Genomic DNA, 19,900 nt, shown 5'->3' on the forward strand with positions numbered 1-19,900 from the left:
TATCAAAATCAGTAATCTATTGGAAAGTGCTTTTTAGTGTGTAAAGTATCATACAGTTCAAACTTACTGTTATGGGTAATATTAAAACATCTGTGTAAATAAATAAAAAATCTTTAAAAAAAAAAAAATCTGTGAAACCAAAAGTCTATAATCTGTTTTATCCACAAGTAAGCCCAACAGATATGCCCAGTTTTAATTAGCAGCAGAATGGGGGAAGGAAGGAAAAGGGAATAGGCAAAGAATAAAAGAGAATGCAACAAAAAGAGAAGAAGATAAAACATACAAGGTGAGATTGCGCAGAGAGGGTATGAGCAGGAGGGAAACAGAGAAGAGGAGGTAGAACCAAGAGAGGAAATGATTATATTTGATAGGGATTTGAGAATGGCACCCATGGTGACCAGTAGGTTAATGGGGCTTCATCCATTTCCAAGAAATAGGCTGTGTGAGGCCAGAGATGAGGTTTCAATCCAACACAACGTTAGCCAAGACGAAGTGTCATTCCATGGAAATGGGTAAGTCCCATTGCCAGAGACAATACATTATGTACTTGTTCATTGTTAAGATAAAAACTGCAACAAAAATATATGTGCATGGTTATGAAGAATCTTTCTCATGTGGTTGATATGGAATCAAGAGCCATATTGTGGCAAGAGGCCCCCATCTCGTAGCGGGGTATGTCTTCAGAATCCTTATATAAACTACAGTGCACATGATTTGACTGCTCTTTATGTTTATTCGACTTGGCTCAGCAGTAGCCTCTGCAATTCTACCAGTCTGGCCTGGCACACCTTCCCACAGTTAGTTGTCATGTGCATGGCTTAATGATGGGAACATAACCTTTGAAAAGAAAATGAAATTGTTAATCTCACTTTGGTGATCCTTGGGAGCTATCTGAGTATGTGCAGCACCAGAAAGGATGCCCAAGCTTACTTAACTCTCAGAAGACAGAGCAGAACCTTTAATTCCCAGCCCTTCAAGTATTTGCCATGTTTCTAGAAATAGCAGCTATGTTTAAAAATAAGTTGTCCTTTTGTTCCTTGGATTTTTTTTCTTATTTCTAATGTTTTCTGGTTTTCAATTTGGAGTCGCCTTTCACCTTTAGTTCTTTGCTGCTCTAAAAAGGCATCTAAAAATAATTCCTGTTGTCTTTACTATAACATCTGTGCTTACAGGAATAAACTGTTTTTGGTTGTTCTTTAATTTATATAATGCTTTCTTCTCTTATACCCAATAAAGTTAGGAATAATAAAACTATGTTCTTATGGAAAAATTTTAGAATAAAATAGTGTCTCAGGATAATCATTCATTGCCTCCTTTCAGTTGCTTATTTAGGTGATTATCCATTGTGAATTTGATATTTATTTTGAACGTTTTAAATAAATATACTTTTATTAATAGTTCTTTTTCATGCCTCTGGCAATCTATTATTTGGTTTACCTAATAGAGGCAAGAATACAAAATAAACTTCATGGTTTTGTATTCCTTTCTTTGCAACTGGGATAAGGGAATTGATTAACTTATCTCTTGAAATATTTATTTTTGAAAGAACTATATGTAAGTTCATGGCTTGTCTCCTTACTGCATTCCCTGCCTCCAAATGTTCTGGAAAACCTAAGTATGAATTATCGATGGACCATTTCCCAATAAGCTTAGAGTCTTCGTTCAAGAGCTGAGACATGCATATACATAACTCTAAGGCAGGAATGGACGGCAGTCTCAAGAGAGGTACTGTAAGATGGCAGAAATGTTCAGGGGGACTAAATATGTATTTCCTGCTTTAGGCAACTGGAAAGACTTTCTGGAAAAGAGAACATTGAGCTATGTGTTTAAATGGTACTTTCTAAAGTGGGGTTGTTAGCTATTCAGTTGGAGAGTGAAAAGGAAACATTTGAAATTTTATTTATGTTTGTAATCAAAAACGTTAAGAATTGTATTCTTACCAGTATTTCGTATGTGACTAATGCTGATAGTCTACTGCTTATTGCAGACAAGAGTCTAGAAGGATTGATTATGGTACCTTCACTTGTTCAATAACTTTCCACATATCAGAGTTAATGTGTGCCTGGTTAACTGGATTTATGAATTATATTCCAGTATAATAACTAGTTTCAACTAAGCTAACTTTCATTATTCTGGATCTGTTTTTTTAAATTTTTAGAAAAAGAAATGTGGATAGAGGATAATTAAAAGGGAAATATTTCCAAACAAAGAAAAAGGTGTCAGAGTTGACAATTCTCTTTCTTTCTAGGAGGAGATATTGGTTAGTCACATTCCAAAGCTAAAATCAATGAAGAACTCATAAAAATTGACAGAAACTGGGCCAATAAAATTAATTGTCATGAAGACTGCTTGAAGAATGGATTTATATTCTCTAAAACTCATGTTAAATTTCTCCTTCAGGGTATATTGTGTCTTGAGGTTGTTTTTAATGCCATTATCATTAGCAAGATATTTAAAGTAGTTTCTTCAGGTTTGATTGATCTCTTTAAAATTTATATGTCTATGTATCTTTTATAAATAGGCATAATTTATTAGCACACATGTACTATAAGTAAATATGTATAGAGAGACGGGCTGAAGGTAAAATATGTTATCTCATGCTATGCTCGACAGAGCAAGCTGAATAAAGTCCCCAAAGCAACCTATTTGGCTAAAACTATGAATGTTTTTCTGTTCAAAACATCAAAATTTCAATGTTAAGAGGGGATGTCTTAAGAATGCTAGCTCTTGGCACAAGCATATTAACTTTCTTGGAACTGATCCCACGAAATAGTCACTGTCTTAATGATTTTAGCCTCTGGGAAAATGTCATTTTTTTCCCCATTGGGGGAAAAAGTTATTCAGCCCTAGTCTGTAAAGCCATAGAAATGAATTCTCTGAGCTTCCTCTTGAGAGTAATAAATTTGGATTTTATTCAGAATAACCATCTTATCACATGGCCGTTGATGTTCTGGTTTCCCATTATTTTCTCCTCAAATATACCACCTTCCTCTTAATTTGAGACCCAGTATCTCATATTTCAAGGAATAGTAAAAAAAAACAAAACAAAACAAAAAAAAAACATGGAGGTTTAGGGAGGAGCGCTAGGCAGGAGAGAAAGACAGCTATCTCAGTCAAGTTCAATATGCTTGCATGCCATCATTAAAGTTTTCAAAAGAATTTCGGGAAACCTTTGAGGCCTATTTTCAGAAAGAGAACAGGCAGGCCCTGAATGAAATAGACCCCCCATAGAGAAGGGAGGAGGAGATCTGTGGTCCCATGCAAACTGACACCTTGACCCAAGGCACTGCTGAGAGGGCCCCAAAGCACCCTTGCCTAACAAAGAACAAAAGAAGTCTAGAACATTAAAAAAAAAAAAAAAAAAAAAAAAGATGGGGAGGAAGAAAAAAAATGAAAACCTAAGCCCAGACTTTCTTTTCTGTTCCTTTCTATTGTAATTTTGGTTTAATAAGAAATAAATCATTAAGCACACAGTTCGAAACTGGGTTATGGTCCTTTTAATATAGTTCAGTCTGATATCGACGTGTGACCTTCCAGACTGAGCCCTCCAATATAAAAGCAGGTCTAAATAACTAAGTATGGCATGCGTCTATTTTATTTCAAGGCAAGAGATTTTTAGGGCCAAGCGGGCACACACAGACAAGAGGGTGGGCCGCACAGCTGGGCATGATGCTGCATCGTGCGGTTTTATAATGATACTGATTTAACATCTCTTAATCGAGGAACCGTTAAGTATGTTGTCTCACACAGCATTAGATAAATAATGGGGTATTAGGCCTGACAGAGGGAGGAAGTAAGAAAATAATGTGTGTCTGAAACTAGAGCAGGTTATTCCATTCATATTTTAGAACCATACCTTTTATTTTAAAGAAATCAGCTTTGGGTCACTGCACAATACAATAAATTCAATAAAGCATACAAATCAATGGAGAGCAGCAATTGTGGCACATTAACAAGAAAACCAGTTGCCTGAAACTGTGTATCGTCACACTCAATCGGAATAAGCCATATGAAAATGGTGGGCTTTGTAATATCTTAAAATTTAATAAACGATAGCTATCTCCAACTAGGGAGGGAAGGAAGGGAGGCCTTGCCAAAGATCGACTGGCAGTTTCCGTTATCTCAGAAGCAGTAAGAAGGCCAGATGCTGGTGGCAAACCAGAGCCTGGAACCTCCTCCGTGTCACGTGGGTAGGTTTTGACTAAGTTAGTGACCTTTCACTCGCTATGTTTCTTCAGCAGGACCTTAGGATAACATAGGGCTATGACTAGAATGGGAAGTGAGCTGGTCTGTAGGCTTAAGGAGGTCAAATGCTAAATTATATTATTTTCATAAATTGAAAGTGATTATTTTCTAAACCCATAAAATTTGGTCTGATATTAAAGGAGCAGGAGCAGGGAGTATATCACAGTGGTTTAAGGGGAAGCTGGAAAAAATGCCCATGCTCTGTAAGAGATCATATACATGATTAATGCTGAGGCCAAAGCCAACAGGAAAAAGAGGTACTCCCACAGCCAGAGAGTGTGATTGTATTTACAGTACATTGGCTTTGATTAATGTGCACACTCAGAGAAGTAATGTGTGGAAGGCCAGGAAAGACCTGTTTTCAAATGTTGGTGCTGAGTACGGATTTCCCATTATGTCCTGATAGGGTATTGATGAATAATGACTTAAAATCTTTTTTGGGGAGAGGATGCCAAAGGGGTTACTTTCCCATGCACAGGGTTGGATATAAATGGGCTTCCTTGTCAATGCTCACTACCCTTATGAGCCTGGAGAGCCACCAGTGTGAAGTTTATCCCTTAATTCAGTTTCAATAACCAATAATTTGCAAGACGTATCTTAAAAGACTTTAACTGTAATATTCTCCCTAAATGACCCCTTTCAGTATGCAGTGGATAGAGTTTCTCAATGTCATATGTTTATATGTTTTGTTGTTGTTGTTGTTTTGAGATTTTATTTATTTATTTGACAGACAGAGATCACAAGTAGGCAGAGAAGCAGGCAGAGAGAGAGGAAGGGAAGTAAGCTCCCTGCTGAGCAGAGAGCCCAATGTGGGGCTCGATCCCAGGACCCTGGGATCATGACCCGAGCCAAAGGCAGAGGCCTTAACCCACTGAGCCACCCAGGCACTCCATGTTTATATGTTTATAGTTTCTCATTGTCTTATGAAAATATGTTCCAGAGTTTTCAAAGCCTGTAGGTCCCAAAGAAAAAGTGACAACATTAATAATCACCTGAAAAACTTTCCCCACTCACCCCAGAGAGGATGCTTTTCCTCCTCTCACCCCAGGCTAGAGTCTGATGTGCTTTCAGTGATTGTGTGTGTTTCCTGTGTAGCCCTGGGAGGAAAGAAAAGCATGCTAAAATTAATGTGTAGTGTATGGGGGAGGGGGAAGGAGAGCACCACCAAGCCCATGAATTCTCTCTAGGTAACTCTGCTTTTTCCAGATTTCCAAATTTCCCCAGGCCTCACTCTTTGATATGAATTGTAAGTAAAAGAACATACAGCTAGCAAACCATTAGGAACCAAGAACTGGACACTTTTACTGGCAGTTAGAATAATATAGATCATGTGAAAAACAAACAGAGAAACAAACAAAAAGCCCCCCAAAACAGAAATGTAGCAAGCTGGAGAAGCATCCACCACAGCACCATCAATTTGTTCAGCTGATTTGATCTATGTCCAGAAAAACCAGTAACTCCTTCATAGGACCCAAGTCAGACTCCTTGGTAGTAACTCATGAGGACTGTGATAAACAATAATAGCTCTCCAAGATGTCTACCTCCTCATCCCATGAATCCTGTGAACCTATGAATGTCACCTTCTATGGAAAAAGAGAATTTGTGTTGTTGTTGTTGTTGTTTATTTTTAAAGATTTATTTATTTACTTTAGAGAGAGGAGGAGAGAAAGAGTGTGGGAGGAGGGAGAGAGGAAGAGGGAGCGAGAGACTCTCATGCAGACTCCGTTGGGAGACCAATGTGGGACTTGATCTCATGACCCTGAGCTCAAGACCAAGATTCGTAGACTTAACTGACTGTACCTCCCAGGCATCCCACAGAAGAAACTTTGTAATTGCAATTATATTGGTGATATTGAAGTGGGAAAATAATCCTGTATTATCACGGTGTGTTTGAAGTAATCACAGAGGTCTTTACAAGAAGGAGCAGGAAGTCAGAAAGGAGAAAGCCACTAATGTGATGACAGATTTGCAATTACCTTTATTGTTGCTTAGGAGCTGGAGGAAGTAGCTACAAGCCAAATGACACCGGTGGCCCCTTGAAGCTGAAAAAGGCAAGGGAATGGATTCCCCCTCACAGACTCCATCCAGAAGGAACCAGCCTATAGGCATCTTGATTTAGCCTCGTGAAATGAATTTATTTTGGACTTCTGACCTCCAGAACTGTAAAATAATAGGTTTCTGATGTCCTAAGACACCACTTTGGGATAATTTGTTATAGTAGAAATAGGAAACTAATACAAGGACTCTGTGAGGAAAGACTAGCAGAACAACTGATACAAGATAGGATTGCAGTTCTGGAGACAGAGGGAGCAGTGAGAATCAGAATCAATGCAGCTCCCGACTCTAGTTTTTCCTTTAGGTCAGCATGGGCATGTCCTTACCTTCAGAAGAACAGATGAGAGCAGAAGTGTTTCTCAGATGTCTATGATCTTTAGATGTGATATGAAAGCAGTTTATTTAACTGGTCATAATTGGGGATGAGGTCGCTAGAAAAAAACTTCTACCTACACACAACAATTTTTGCCAGTTTTAGAATCCTCAAATGAACATTAATGTCTTCATTTTTGGTTCTAGAAAAGCTTCTGGTAGTCAATCATGGACTCCTACCAGTAGCTACATCTCTCTCTGAATCAAAAGTCAAAAGTGCAGCTGGGAGAGAAGAACACAATTGTAACCTTCTCTTCTCTTCTCTTCTCTTCTCTTCTCTTCTCTTCTCTTCTCTTCTCTTCTCTTCTCTTCTCTTCTCTTCTTCCCTTCCCTTCCCTTCCCTTTCCTCCTCTCCTCTCCTCCCCTCACCTCTTCTCTTCTTTTCTTTTTTTCCCTTAGATCTGCTTTCAGTCCCAAATAGAATGAGAGAGAGAAAGAGAGAAAGGTCAAGTTGCTGTTAAAAGAAATTTAATCAAAGGAGAGGTTAGTTATTTCATAACTTTTGGAACTGGTCAGATAGACAGAATATGATGCTTTAATAGAACCCTGTACAGAAGGGTGCCTAGGAATCTTGTTCTTGTGTACTTCCTTACGATGTATGAAACATTCCACTGACTCAGAGCTATCCATCGAATTTCAGTGCTTCAAGAGGAGTACTGACAGAAAACCTATGATGATATTTCCATGTACATGATTGCTCTCTCTCTTTTTTTTTAAGATTTTATTTATTTATTTGACAGAGATCACAAGCAGGCAGAGAGGCAGGCAGAGAGGGAGGGGAAAGCAGGCTCCCTGCTGAGCAGAGAGCCTGATGCGGGACTCGAACCCAGGACCCTGAGATCATGACCTGAGCCAAAGGCAGCTGCTTAACCTGCTGAGCCACCCAGACACCCCTACATGATCTCTTTTTAATTGGCTCTGAAGGTAGTAATGACTTAAACTCCTTGCTTTTAAATTTAGACCAACCAATATTCATACACCTTGAAGAAAAGTTAAGAAACTTTGAGCTTTTATGCTCCTGTTTTCTTATTTATAGGGAAAATATAATAGATTCTAGAACAGAACATAATAGATTCTTGAAACAGATAATAGATTCTAGGAACATGTAAGGCAGCATAACTTGTCTTCTGCATAATTCTGGGAGTATCTGTGATATGATGGCTACTCTTAAATTTGTGGGTGATGCACAGCGCTGGGTGTGAGAATTGAGTGAGAAAGTTGAGCATTTTAACAGTTCTTGGAACACAGTAAAGTAAGTTCACAAAAACTTTTTTTTAAATTATGTATGCTTTCAGTATAAAATTATACAAAAAGTAGTGAAATCTTCACACTTAGGAAGAACTGGGGAAGGTTGTCTGTGTTATGAAAGACAAAAACAAAAACATCTGGTTAGCTGGTCTCTTCTTTGCCTACAAGTTAAAAACAAACTTTGCTAAGGAAATACTCCATTTTAATTCTACTTCTGCTTCCTCTTGGTATTTAGGGTTTGGGGCCCTTAAGGAGACATCATGAAATCCTTCTCTAAATGTTATAGTCTGTTTAAGATTTGATACAATGCTAACAAATTATATCAAATTGGGGAAATTGAGGGCTGAAGAACAGAAAAGATATATGGTCTATGTATATGTATATGTATACATATATGTATACATATACATATATGTATTTTTTAGAAAGCCAGTTTTTAGGTTTAAAGAGGGGAGTTCCTACCTCCTATATGCATGCCCCATATATACAATTACAATAACAGCAGCAACAGCAATAATTATAACAATAACTTAAAGTATTTTCTCTGGGTTGATCCCCCCAAAAATCTCTGAAATAAACCCTGCCCTTGTTTCATAAATAAATACAAGATTGAGCATGAAAGACCATCAACACCATGCAGAAAATAATACTTACATAGGTTTTAACTTTAATAATAGACTATCCACAATGTGATCATTTCAAAGCAAAAAAGAGAATTGGTGTTCTGCCCAGGCAGAGTATATGTCTCATAACTTCAGCTGTATTGGTGAAGAGCCTTGGTTCTTTCCCAATTTTCTGAAGTGTTTGGTGACATCCAAAATACCCTTCACAGGAACACAGACTTTAGTTGCTAAAAATAAAATATAGGATTTTAACATCTCTGGAAATATGTACTTAGGAAATGCTGTAAAACCCTTTTCTTTTGTTCCTGTATCCAAATAGAATATATATCCCAGCCTTCTTTGTAGCTACATGAGTCTATGTTTCTGGATTCTGGAATATGGATTGGAGTGATGTGTTCCAATTCTTACCCTGATTCTTCAAATTTCCTGTGAGATTCTGATTTATTTTCTCAAGTCAGATGTGTGGGTACTGTGGTCCAGCATAGCCTTAGAGAGGAGGTTATCTTGGAGCTGGAAGACAGGTGCTTCACTGGCTATGTGTTGTATCGCCTGCCCTTATTGTGATGTGAGATAGGAATACATTCCATTGGGTTAAACCACTAAGATATTTTGATGTTACAGCAGTTAGACTACCCTGAATAATTTGGAACCAGAGGAGCAGAAATGAAAAAAAAAATGTATATAACTCTCAGACAATGTTTACCTTCTTTCATGGGGCAACCAACCCCTTTTCCTGACTTGAATCCCAAAGGTTCCTTAGGATACTAATTGCTCAGGATGATGTTAGCAGATTATTCACTTACTGATTTTCCAATGACTTTTACAGAGTCTTCAAAATTTGAAAATAACATTTTACAAGAGAAAGTAACATCCAGAGGGAGAGAGTTGCCTAATTAAAATTACATGTTTGAGTAGTAGGAGAACAGGGTGTCCTTGCTTGAGTCTGGTACCTCTCTTTATCTCATCATTTTTGGTTGCTTCCTGATAATTACTTTTTTTTTCTTTTGTATCTAATTTCAGGATTACAAGTAAGAGAATTCTGATGGTACTCTTGTAGAGCTAAATCACTTATATTAGGAGGTTTATACCACCAAAAAGATGTCACTAAATATAAATAAACTCTTTAAAAGGAATTAAAGGACAACTTTGAACAACAACAATGACTCTGAACACCCAGTGTATGAGAGTGTATATATTTTATAACCTAATGAAAGGATATTATGAACAAGGTTATACAGAGTTATGTTGTCATCAGGTATAAGAAAGGACTCAATTGAATCAAATCTGTTCACATTGTTTGGCAAGTACTGTAATTTTTAAATAAAAAAGGCAAGCAGAATTTTTTTTTTATAAAATACTGTTATTGATAAAGGGATGCAGAAAAAAAGTACCATTTGCTGAGCAACTAATATGTGCCAGATATTGTAGAAATTACATGATTTTGTGAATCCTTACCATGTGGCAAGTATCACAGTCATTTTAAAGAAGAGAAAATAAGTTCAGACCAACTGTTATTTACCCAAGGCTACATAGCTAATAAGTAGCAGAACTAGGATGCAGGCAAAATGTATTTACTGAGTCCATATTCGTTTCACTCTACTCAATAGAGTTGCAATAGTAACATCAAATTTGAGTTTTAGAATAAAATAAAACAACTCTATCTAAAGTTAAGATTTTTAGATGGAAGTTCTATATCTTGTATTATAAATAATCATCCAAATCCAGTCTCCCCTATAGCATGGCTTATGTAATGGCTGAGTTTGAGTTTGATGTTAAGAATCCAAGAAAGCAGAAGAGGAAGGAAGGAAGGGTACTGAGATGAGTAACAGAGAAAAAGTAATAGTATCTCGAGAAAGAAATCCCAAGACTATAAGGTACTTTAAATGTCTATGTAATGTAACATATCATTATTTTGTTGGGTCTAGGAGATAGATTTAGGTTGTAATTCTTAAGGCTATTGTGCATGAGAAAATGGCTATTGGTGAACCTCTTAACCACCTCTGCATTCATGGTAACTGTCATCAATGTCTAAGAAGATCTTTACAATATTTTTCCCATGTTTATTTTATTATATTTTATTGAGGTATAACTGACATATAACATTAGTTTCAGGTGTTAATAATTGACTCTATTATATATATAAACCCCATCTTCTTTATCCATTCATCTCTTGGTGGACATTCAGGTTCTCTTGCCATTTGCAATGACGTGGATGGAACTAGAGAATATTAAGCTAAGCAAAATCTGTCAGAGAAATACAATTATCATATGACCTCTTTGATATGAGGAATTTCAGAGGAGAGGTAGAGCAGGGGTTCACGGAGGGGAAGGAAGGGTAAAATGAAACAAGATGATATCGGGGAGGGAGACAAACCATAAGAGACTCTTAATCTCAGGAAACAAACTGAAGGCTGCTGGGGGTGATGCAGATGGGGGAGGGATGGGTGGCTGGATGGTGGACATTGAGGAAGGTATACGCTCTGGTGAGTGCTGTGAATTATGTAAGACTGATGATTCACAGACCTGTACCCCGGGGGCGAATAATACATTATATGATAATTTAAAAATTAAAAAATTGATTCGATATTTGTATAGTGAAGTTATTACGACAAATCTAGTTAATAATTGAAATTAATATTATAATCTTGCCTTAGTGTGTTGTATTGAAAGAAGTATAAGATAGTCATTAAAGGCAGATTCTGTGGCCAGATTGCCTGATGTCAAATACCATCTCTAATAGTTATCACCTGTGTTATTTAATAAAAGATATATTTACCATCTCTCTCCTTCCGTTTCCTCATCTGCAAGACAAGGATAATTATAATAATTATAAATGTATAGTGTTATTATAATGATCAAATAAGTTTGCGTATGGAATAATGTCTAGCACATAGAAAATGCTAAATATATTAGTTATTGTTATGAAACAAAATATATACTATCATTGTATTCATCTACTAAGTGAACGAAAACATCATGGGACTTACTTTATATAAATGTCAAAGAGAAGAGGATTGAAGAGATAGGTTTTGGTCTTGAAAAGGGTGTAATATTATGTTATCAAAAATTTAGGGGTTACAAAGTGCAAAACATATAATGAAGATTTTTTGTTTTGTTTTTAATAAGTGGCAAAAAATGCCAAATGATTTCAAACATATTCTCTTCCTCTGAAAAGACAAAATAAGTCTGTAAAACTATTTATTTTATCTTTTTAAACCAGATCCCTACCTAACTGAGCTGTTACTGACCAGCTGTATCATCTCATTTCTTGTGCTGATCAAAAGAGAAAGAAAGGAGAGGTGGATGCCAGAAACGGGGTGAGGATGTGGGAGGAATAAGAGTCAAGGTTGGGGCAGCATCAAAAATAGTGGAAAGGTCTATGTTGCACCAATAAATTAAGTTTCAAAGGTACCACTTTCACTAGCCTAAAAAATTTTTCCATGGCCTGAACATTGCTGGGTTGTTGCAACCTTTGCCATTATACCTTCTAGCTCATAGTTAATGATTAGTTGCAAGACTCCCTACTCCAGAGCTAGATCTGCTCTCTTTTTGGAGGAAATAGATTATTATTGCAACCACTATTTATCAAAGGTTTCTGGTATCCAGTTTCTTTAAAATATTTCTGAAGTTTATCCCATCCTCCTCTGGGTATCTTTCTGTGTCGGATCCAAACTCAATGATTGAAGACAAAATTTGCTGACAGGAGATCCTGAGAACCCATTATGGAAATGAAGACAGCAAACAACCTTTGAATGTGTTTCCCAATTTAAAAAGCCTTCATTACATAGCACGTCTCAGGCTGGAATGTTAAAAATTTATCATAGTTTCAGTAATTGCGGCTTCCTCTGCAAGCTTGGCATGATATGGAATCATTTGTAAAATGTGTATTTTGTTTGGCACTCAGTAGGAAGCTTGCCAGACAATACATTTAATTAGGAACATGAAGAAGAGAATAATTGTGGTCTGTCATAACGTATTACTTTTAAGTTCTACACGTGTCTAAGATAGTGGTCTCATAACAACATATGAATATAAAGCTAATTTCCCTTTCATCAGTCTAGGGTTTTTATATGGGGAAATATATTAATTTGATGGTGAAGTGTACATTAGCTGTATTCTTTAGATGTAATTCTTTGTTCCTTGTTTAAGGTATAGGAGTGTTCCCTGCTCTCCCTAGAAACAACCTTTGGCCATTGTTTAAGACCTGGAAAATTGATACATTACCTTTCAAGCTTAGACAGCTTTATTTAAGCTCAACTTTCTCTAGAGATACATGGAAAAAATGAAACACGTTGCCTTTCTTGAAGATAACCATGTCCATAACATCTAGTTCTGCCTGGTGCATTAAGTAAATTTGATAAGAGCAACTTAAACATTGTCATAATTAATGCCAATTTTTAAAAAAATTACACAGCGACATATATCAGCAGTTTCGAAGAGAAGTATGGTAATAAGCATATACCGAGGCCAGGTTTTCACTGTGTAAAACATGCAGTTCCATTTTTTTCATGAAAACTTTCTCATAATGAATTTGAGAGGCATCACGAGAAAAATGCAACAGAAGGGCTGTTTTGGTATACAGGGCACAAGCATTTTGGTGTCCGGGTTTCTAAGTATGGAATACTATTGTCATTTACCTTTGCATGAATCCTCTTCATCTTTTATTACTAGCCAGGGACAGTCTTCTTTGTGAGGAGAGATTTTCCTCTAACAATAAATCTTATTTAGATTCCACATGAGGGCATCTACTCTCAAGACCCGTCCAAGGTATACATAAGACAAGGATAGAGATTGTTTACATTCCTCTTCTCTTCTAATGGCACTGAATTTTGGCCTCTCAGAATCTTCCTTTTCTCACACTGACCGGCTTAATCTTCCCCAGAGCCTCCCTCCCTCACTCTGCTCCTTTCAAAGCATCACAGCACTTATATTTGTGAGTGATTCCTTCAGGGTCCCATTTTGTGCCATGACAAGGAACAGACACCAAATTGGAACAGTCAGTGTGTTGACAGAAGAGAGTAAGGAACTGGAGATAGGGAAAGGAGAGCTTGAGGTGTATGCAAACTCCATTCATTCAGGTAATCATTTATTTTTGAGGAAAGAGACGATAGAAAAGAATATCTCCTTATGTGATCCCACAAAAGTGTAAGAAGTATACTTCTTTCTTCTTACCTACCTTGTAGAATCCATAAATGATCCCAGGTTTTATTCCGTGGCCTTTGGAACTAAAATTAAAGTAACAATCAAAGCAATAAGAACTTGTGTTACTGAATACTTGTTTTTTAAAGCCATGTTCTGAGCACTTTTTAGACATTAGCTCATGTAATCCTCAGAATAACTCCATGCAGTGTGTGCTCCTATTACCACCAAGGAAATGGACACAGAGTGGCTGTTTATCTTGCTTAACTTGCACAAAACAGTAAGAAGTGGTCTGTTTTTGGAAACAGTCCAAGATAGTGGGACTTCAGATTCATACTCAGTGTTACTATGATACTACAATGAATTAACTGTGGAGAAGATACAATGTGGCAAAAACAAAATGCAATCTATTGAGAGATGGTTTAAAAAAAAAAAGATTATAGGAGTGCCTGGGTGGCTCAATTGCTTAAGCTTTTGCCTTTGGCTCAGGTCATGATGGCAGGGTCGTGTATTGGGCTCCCTGTTCAGTTGGGAGTCTGCTTCTCTCTTTCTCTCTCCCTCTGCATCTCCCCCTGCTTGTGCTCATTGTTGTTGTTGTTTTCTCTCTCAAATAAATAATGCCTCTTAAAAAAGAATTATAAAGATAAAGATTTAAAAAGTAGACTTGGTGATGAAAAGGCAATGTTTAACATATATAAAACATCCCAAATCTCATGTTGCCTCTTAGAATTAGGAAAAGACCTTCAATCTGAGATATCTACTATTTAAAATACCTGGGAATGAAGATCAAATGGAGTTCACCTCTTGTCAGTATTTCCTGAATCTCAACACGATGGGACTTCCCTTTTTACTTTTTTCCAATTTTTATTTAATACCGATGTCTAATTGGTTTCTCTCCAAAACTGAAGTATGTAAAGCGAATGGCCAGTATTCAGAGGAGCAAATCTCATGTGTGTGTGTGTCTGCGTGCATGTGTGTACTTGTATCTTAGAGTAAGACCCTACAACTTACAGGTATTCTTTTACTTTAAGGGGCAAAGGACCACTAAAGCATACAACTGATGTGATCTATGCAGCTAAAATGATATCAGAATCAGGATCAAGGATGGATGTCCTTGCTCGGCAGATCGCTAACCAGGTGAGTTCTCTACAAATGGACATGATGAAAGTCTGTGCTACTTGCTCTCTGCCATCCACCACTGATTGTAAAACAAAGTTGGATTTTTATGTGATTGTATTGGTTTTTCCTAAATTATTATTTAAAAATCTTACTGCATAATTAATGGGTAGTGGACAATCATTCTAAGGCAGCTTAATTATTTCTTAAGGCATTATTATTATTATTATTATTCAATGCTTTATTATTCCTTAGATTTTTGAGCTTCAAAGATATATTAAAATTATTTAAAATACCAACTTTTTGAGTTTTAAATAAACTCAGATTACTTTAATGGGCTCTAAGACTCAATGTTAGTTTTTTTTTTTTTCTTAATACCTTAGATTTCTTATTTTGCTCTTCAGAAATCAGTATCTTCCAGTATTCTATTATGTTAGGATTTTAATGTTGACAATATATTCTGGAATTCTGTATAAAATTCTAAGACAAATATTGATAGTAGAATACTAAAGTGAAGATACAAAATGCAGAAAGCATATATTCCTTATGGAGGCAAATGCTAAAGTTTCTAAGCACTTGGGTTCCTTCCTTTCCTTTTTTGTTTCATCTTTTTAACATTTTTAATTGTAGTTGACATACAATATTATATTCATCTCAGGTGTACAACATAGTGATTCAACAATTATATACATTACAAAATGCTTACGCTATGAGTGTAGTTGTCATCTGTCTCCATACAAGGTTGTTACAATATTATTAACTGTATTCCCTATGTTGTACTTCTCATCCCTGTGACTTATTTATTCTATAACTGGAAACTCGTACCTCTTAACTCCCTTCCTCTATTTGACCCATCCCCCCACTCTCTTCCCTGTGACAACCAACGGTTTGTTCTCTTTTTTGCTATGTTTCTTAATTTTAATTTATTTTAAAATTTTATTTTTTTATATTTTAATTGAAGTATAATTAACATGCAGGATTATATTAGTTTCAGGTGCACAATATAATTGTTTAACAATTATATACATTACTCACTTTTTTCAGATTTTTCTTGTCTTTGTTACAATTTTTTGAGCAACAGCTACATTATTAATTACCTTTAGCTCAACATTAATTGAAGATTCTGTCAGTGACTTTAGTTAATGTATTGAGAAATATACTTAATGTTTTAAACTAAGGTATAGTATTGTACGTTTTTATAGTATTCACCTTCATAATATATATTTATTTTCCTTTGGGAAAAAAAAGCACTTTTCTTTTTGATTTTGCAACTATTCTACATCATTTCTTGCTTATATACTTTGAGGGAAACTTTATTGGGCTGCTTCTTATTATGTACTTTTTTTATTCTCTGGTTTTTGAAACATGATCACCTTTAAATTGTATTATTAGATATTTCTAGATATGGGGAAAACAAACAAGAATACTGACAGATACAAACATTTTAAAATATTTCTTGAATATACATATGTATATTTTAAGTATCTTGCTATTTTAAGCATTATAAGCATTTTATTAATCTTTTTAGTATATAGTATATATAATATAAATAGTATATAGAGTATAAATAGGTGATTGAAACACAAATCCACTGATAGTTTTCTGATTATAGAATTTTTTGCATTTACTTTTATGAGAGAGACTAAGTAGAGTAAGTGAAACCATAATGCATTAGACAGATTTATGTGTGGTGATAACTTTTTAAATATTTAATATTTCCTGTCAATGTGCTTCTGTTTCTCTTAGAATGCAGCTTTCAAAGTTCAAAAAATTGGGTCACTTGGAAATTTTTTTATGTTGATCTTTTTTAATTGCATCAGATTCACCTCAGTATAGGTACTTTTATAATGTAGCTTTATTACATTATATTGTTGTTTTTAGCTTGATCCAAATCACATGGAAGAAAGTAAATATATTGTCTTGCTTCCACAGCTTTCACATTTTAAAAGAAGTTTAAAGAAACAGTCATTGAACAAGAAAAAATTATAGATGATCCTCTTTGGCTCTTTCCACTTCATAGAGGAGAGTAGTTTCAAATCACTTTTGTTCTGAACAAATAGGGTTCTGAAGAATCAAAAATGATAATTATGAAGCTGACTCTTATTATAGAGATCATCTGGGGAGATTGTCTATGACTGTGCTTCTGATATTTGAAAGATTAAAATTTCTAAAAATAATTAGACAGCAAATAATATCTGAAATTTATTGTGGAATGCAATTGAATAATAAAAGACAATTTTCAGTGTCTGTGTATTATGAAAAGTATCTGCTGGAACATTGGTTGCTTTCTATTTTGAACAACCTAATTAATTCAAAAAAAATTTAACAATTTTTGTGATTCTTCCTAGTCTTTTACTACTAGAGTGTCAGAAGATCAAACATCAACCACTTTTCAATTCCACCCACCGGACTTATGATATCTAGATCTATATATAGTGTTAAATTTAGTTTTATTCTCTAACATTTCAGGTTAAAATTCTTATGCAGAGAGAATGAAGAGAAATTACATTAATTGAGCTTCCTAATTCTATCTACTTGGACTTTCTTTTTTCCTTTTTTCTTTCTTCATTCAGTTTTTTCACCCTTCTTCCTGTCTTGCTTCCCTGAACGTATGTTTATTGTGTGTAATCAAATATAATTTACTACTCTGGCTGCACCCTAATTACCTATTTTAACATTCAGAACTTTAATATAAACTCACTTGTCCCAATCAGCCAGCATATTTGGGGCTTTAGAATTGTCTTGACATGGTATGGTAGGTCCTTTATGCCATTCAAGACATATTGCTTAAGTTCTGTAGAATTCTAGCACAAATTCTGTCTCTATTAGGCAGTATATTCCTAACAGAGAAGATGTCGTTAGCTATCACAATTCTTAAACATTCTACCTATGAACAAAGAGAATGATATGTTAGAGAAGCACTCTTCTTACAAATCCAAGATTCTGGACTCTCAGTATGCATCTCTTTCTATTCCTCAACCCTCCACTGTAATTCATTATATGAAGTAGATCTTCTAAATTAGATGAATTGAATAACACTTCACAAGGTAGGAAACATACATAGATCTCAATTACTTAGAGAAGCTGTATATCTCAAAAAGGAAAGTGATGAAGAGTAACTGAAATAAAATGAATATCTGCTAAGGTGTTTTACACGAGGACAAAAGTAGACTTTCTTACCTCTGTGTGGTGTGTCTGAGGCCTATAATATTCCTTCACTGTAATTTTTTTGAAGAAAAGATATATACAATATCTGCTGGGTACTCCCACCTAATCATAACTGAACACAATTAAAATGAAATTTTAGTGTAAAATATAATGAAAGCCAATGCTAATTCAAGATAGGACAGCATTTAAAACACAAGATAAAGGATCACAAGCCAAACTGTACACAATGCATTTAACTTTGAACAAAACAACTGAAAAATATAATTTATATTTTTATTTTAACAAAATATTGTCAGTGTCTAGCCTCATTTGAATTATTTCCCTGCTGATGTTATGAGAGTCAAAAATGTATTCTTTAAAACAAAATTATTTTTTCAGTGTTCCAAGATTCATTGTTCATGCACCACACCCAGTGCTCCATGTAATATATGCCTTCCTTAATACCCACCACCAGGCTCACCTACCCTCCCAAACTGTATCCCCCGCAAAACCCCCAGTTTTAAAGTATGCAAAAAAGAAACTTCTGAAGCATTTCTTATATCATTCTAATATGTCCCTTAAGAATATATTGTAGATGCAACTTGAAACAATATTTGTATTTTGATGCTATTATCTACCTGAAATTTATTTTGAGCAGATATTGATAGCTAGATTTGTCCTCCAGATTAATAAATCTTATAAAAATAAATGCATAGCAGTTTCTCAGGAATTAAATAAGGATAGATACTAAATATATATTATCTATTTGTGTCTTCTTTGAAGTATAGTTGATACACAGTGTTATGTTAATTTCAGATGTAAACCTAGAGATTTGAGAACTGGATTTGTTATGCTGTACTCACTACAAGTGTAGCTACCATCACCATACAATGCTATTACAATACCATTCACTATATTCCCTATGCTTGTACTTTTGTTTTCCTCTTATGCCATCATTGGAAGCTAGTATCTCCCACTCCCCTTCACTCATTTTGTCCATTCCCTACTCCTTTCCCTCTGGCAGATATCAGTTTGATCTCTGTATTTACAGAACAGTTTCTGCTTCTGTTTGTTTGGTTGTTTGGTTAGTTTTTCAACTGCACATATAGGTGAAATCATATGGTATTTGTCTTTCTCTGTCTGACTTATTCCACTTAGTGTGATACCCTTTAGGCCCATCCGTGTTGTTGGAAATGGCAAAATCTCATTCTTTTTTTATGGCTGAGTGTGCTAATGAGCAGCAGTGATTGGGCATAGCAAAGAGGAAAAATGTTCCAAGTGTGCTGAGATTCAAGGAGTTGAATCATCCTAAATTAATGACTGGCCAAATTTAATAGATGGGAGAGAAAAAGAAAGCATTCCTCACTGAGATGGTTAATAGAGGGGGAAAATGGGTTTATAGTAGGCAAAGTGGGTTATGAGATAGTTGAAGAATATGTGTGTGGAGTATGAAGTGATGAGACAAATGATGGACTGGGCAAATCCATGTGTATCTTCTGAAAACAGGGCTGGGTGACAAAGATTTAGTTATTTGCATTTTGTGATACTTGAAGCCATAACAGTGTGTACTATGGTGCAAGAAGAGGGTGAGAATCAAAAGATGTCCAAGAACAAAATCTGAGAATGTCAATGAGGCAACACTGAAAAAATTTTAGAACTCATGGTCATGAACAGGAAGAGATGAGATTATAAAGGTGTGGGAGGGCTTTTGTTCTGAGGCACATCGTGTTGAAAGATGAAAGAATAGAAAAAGAAGACATGAAAACTGCAGAAAAAGATGGACTCATTTGGTTATCTAGGATCCCGAGGATGATGAAATCAGACAGCGTCTGAGCTGGAGTAGAAGCGGAGAAATGAACGCTAAGGGAAGGGAAAGGTCATGGACTCGAGCCCTTTGCTATTTCTGATTGCTTGAAATTTCTGTTCTAGAAATTCACAATGACACCTAATACTTT

General features: G+C 35.6%; 1 protein-coding gene across 2 annotated transcripts in view; it reads left to right on the forward strand.

Moving 5' to 3' along the window:
- The window catches only part of CTNNA3 (catenin alpha 3), a 1,821,555-nt gene that overhangs the window by 1,743,592 nt on the left and 58,063 nt on the right, over positions 1-19,900 (forward strand). For both annotated transcript variants that reach the window (XM_045069885.1, XM_045069886.1), the window contains exon 16: positions 14,714-14,819. In XM_045069885.1, the coding sequence (XP_044925820.1) occupies positions 14,714-14,819 (106 nt within the window). The remainder of the gene's footprint in view (positions 1-14,713; positions 14,820-19,900) is intronic.

Source organism: Mustela putorius, unplaced genomic scaffold (genome assembly GCF_011764305.1).
Source record: "Mustela putorius furo isolate JIRA1106 unplaced genomic scaffold, ASM1176430v1.1 tig00003949_pilon_pilon_pilon, whole genome shotgun sequence".
NCBI lineage: Eukaryota > Metazoa > Chordata > Mammalia > Carnivora > Mustelidae > Mustela > Mustela putorius.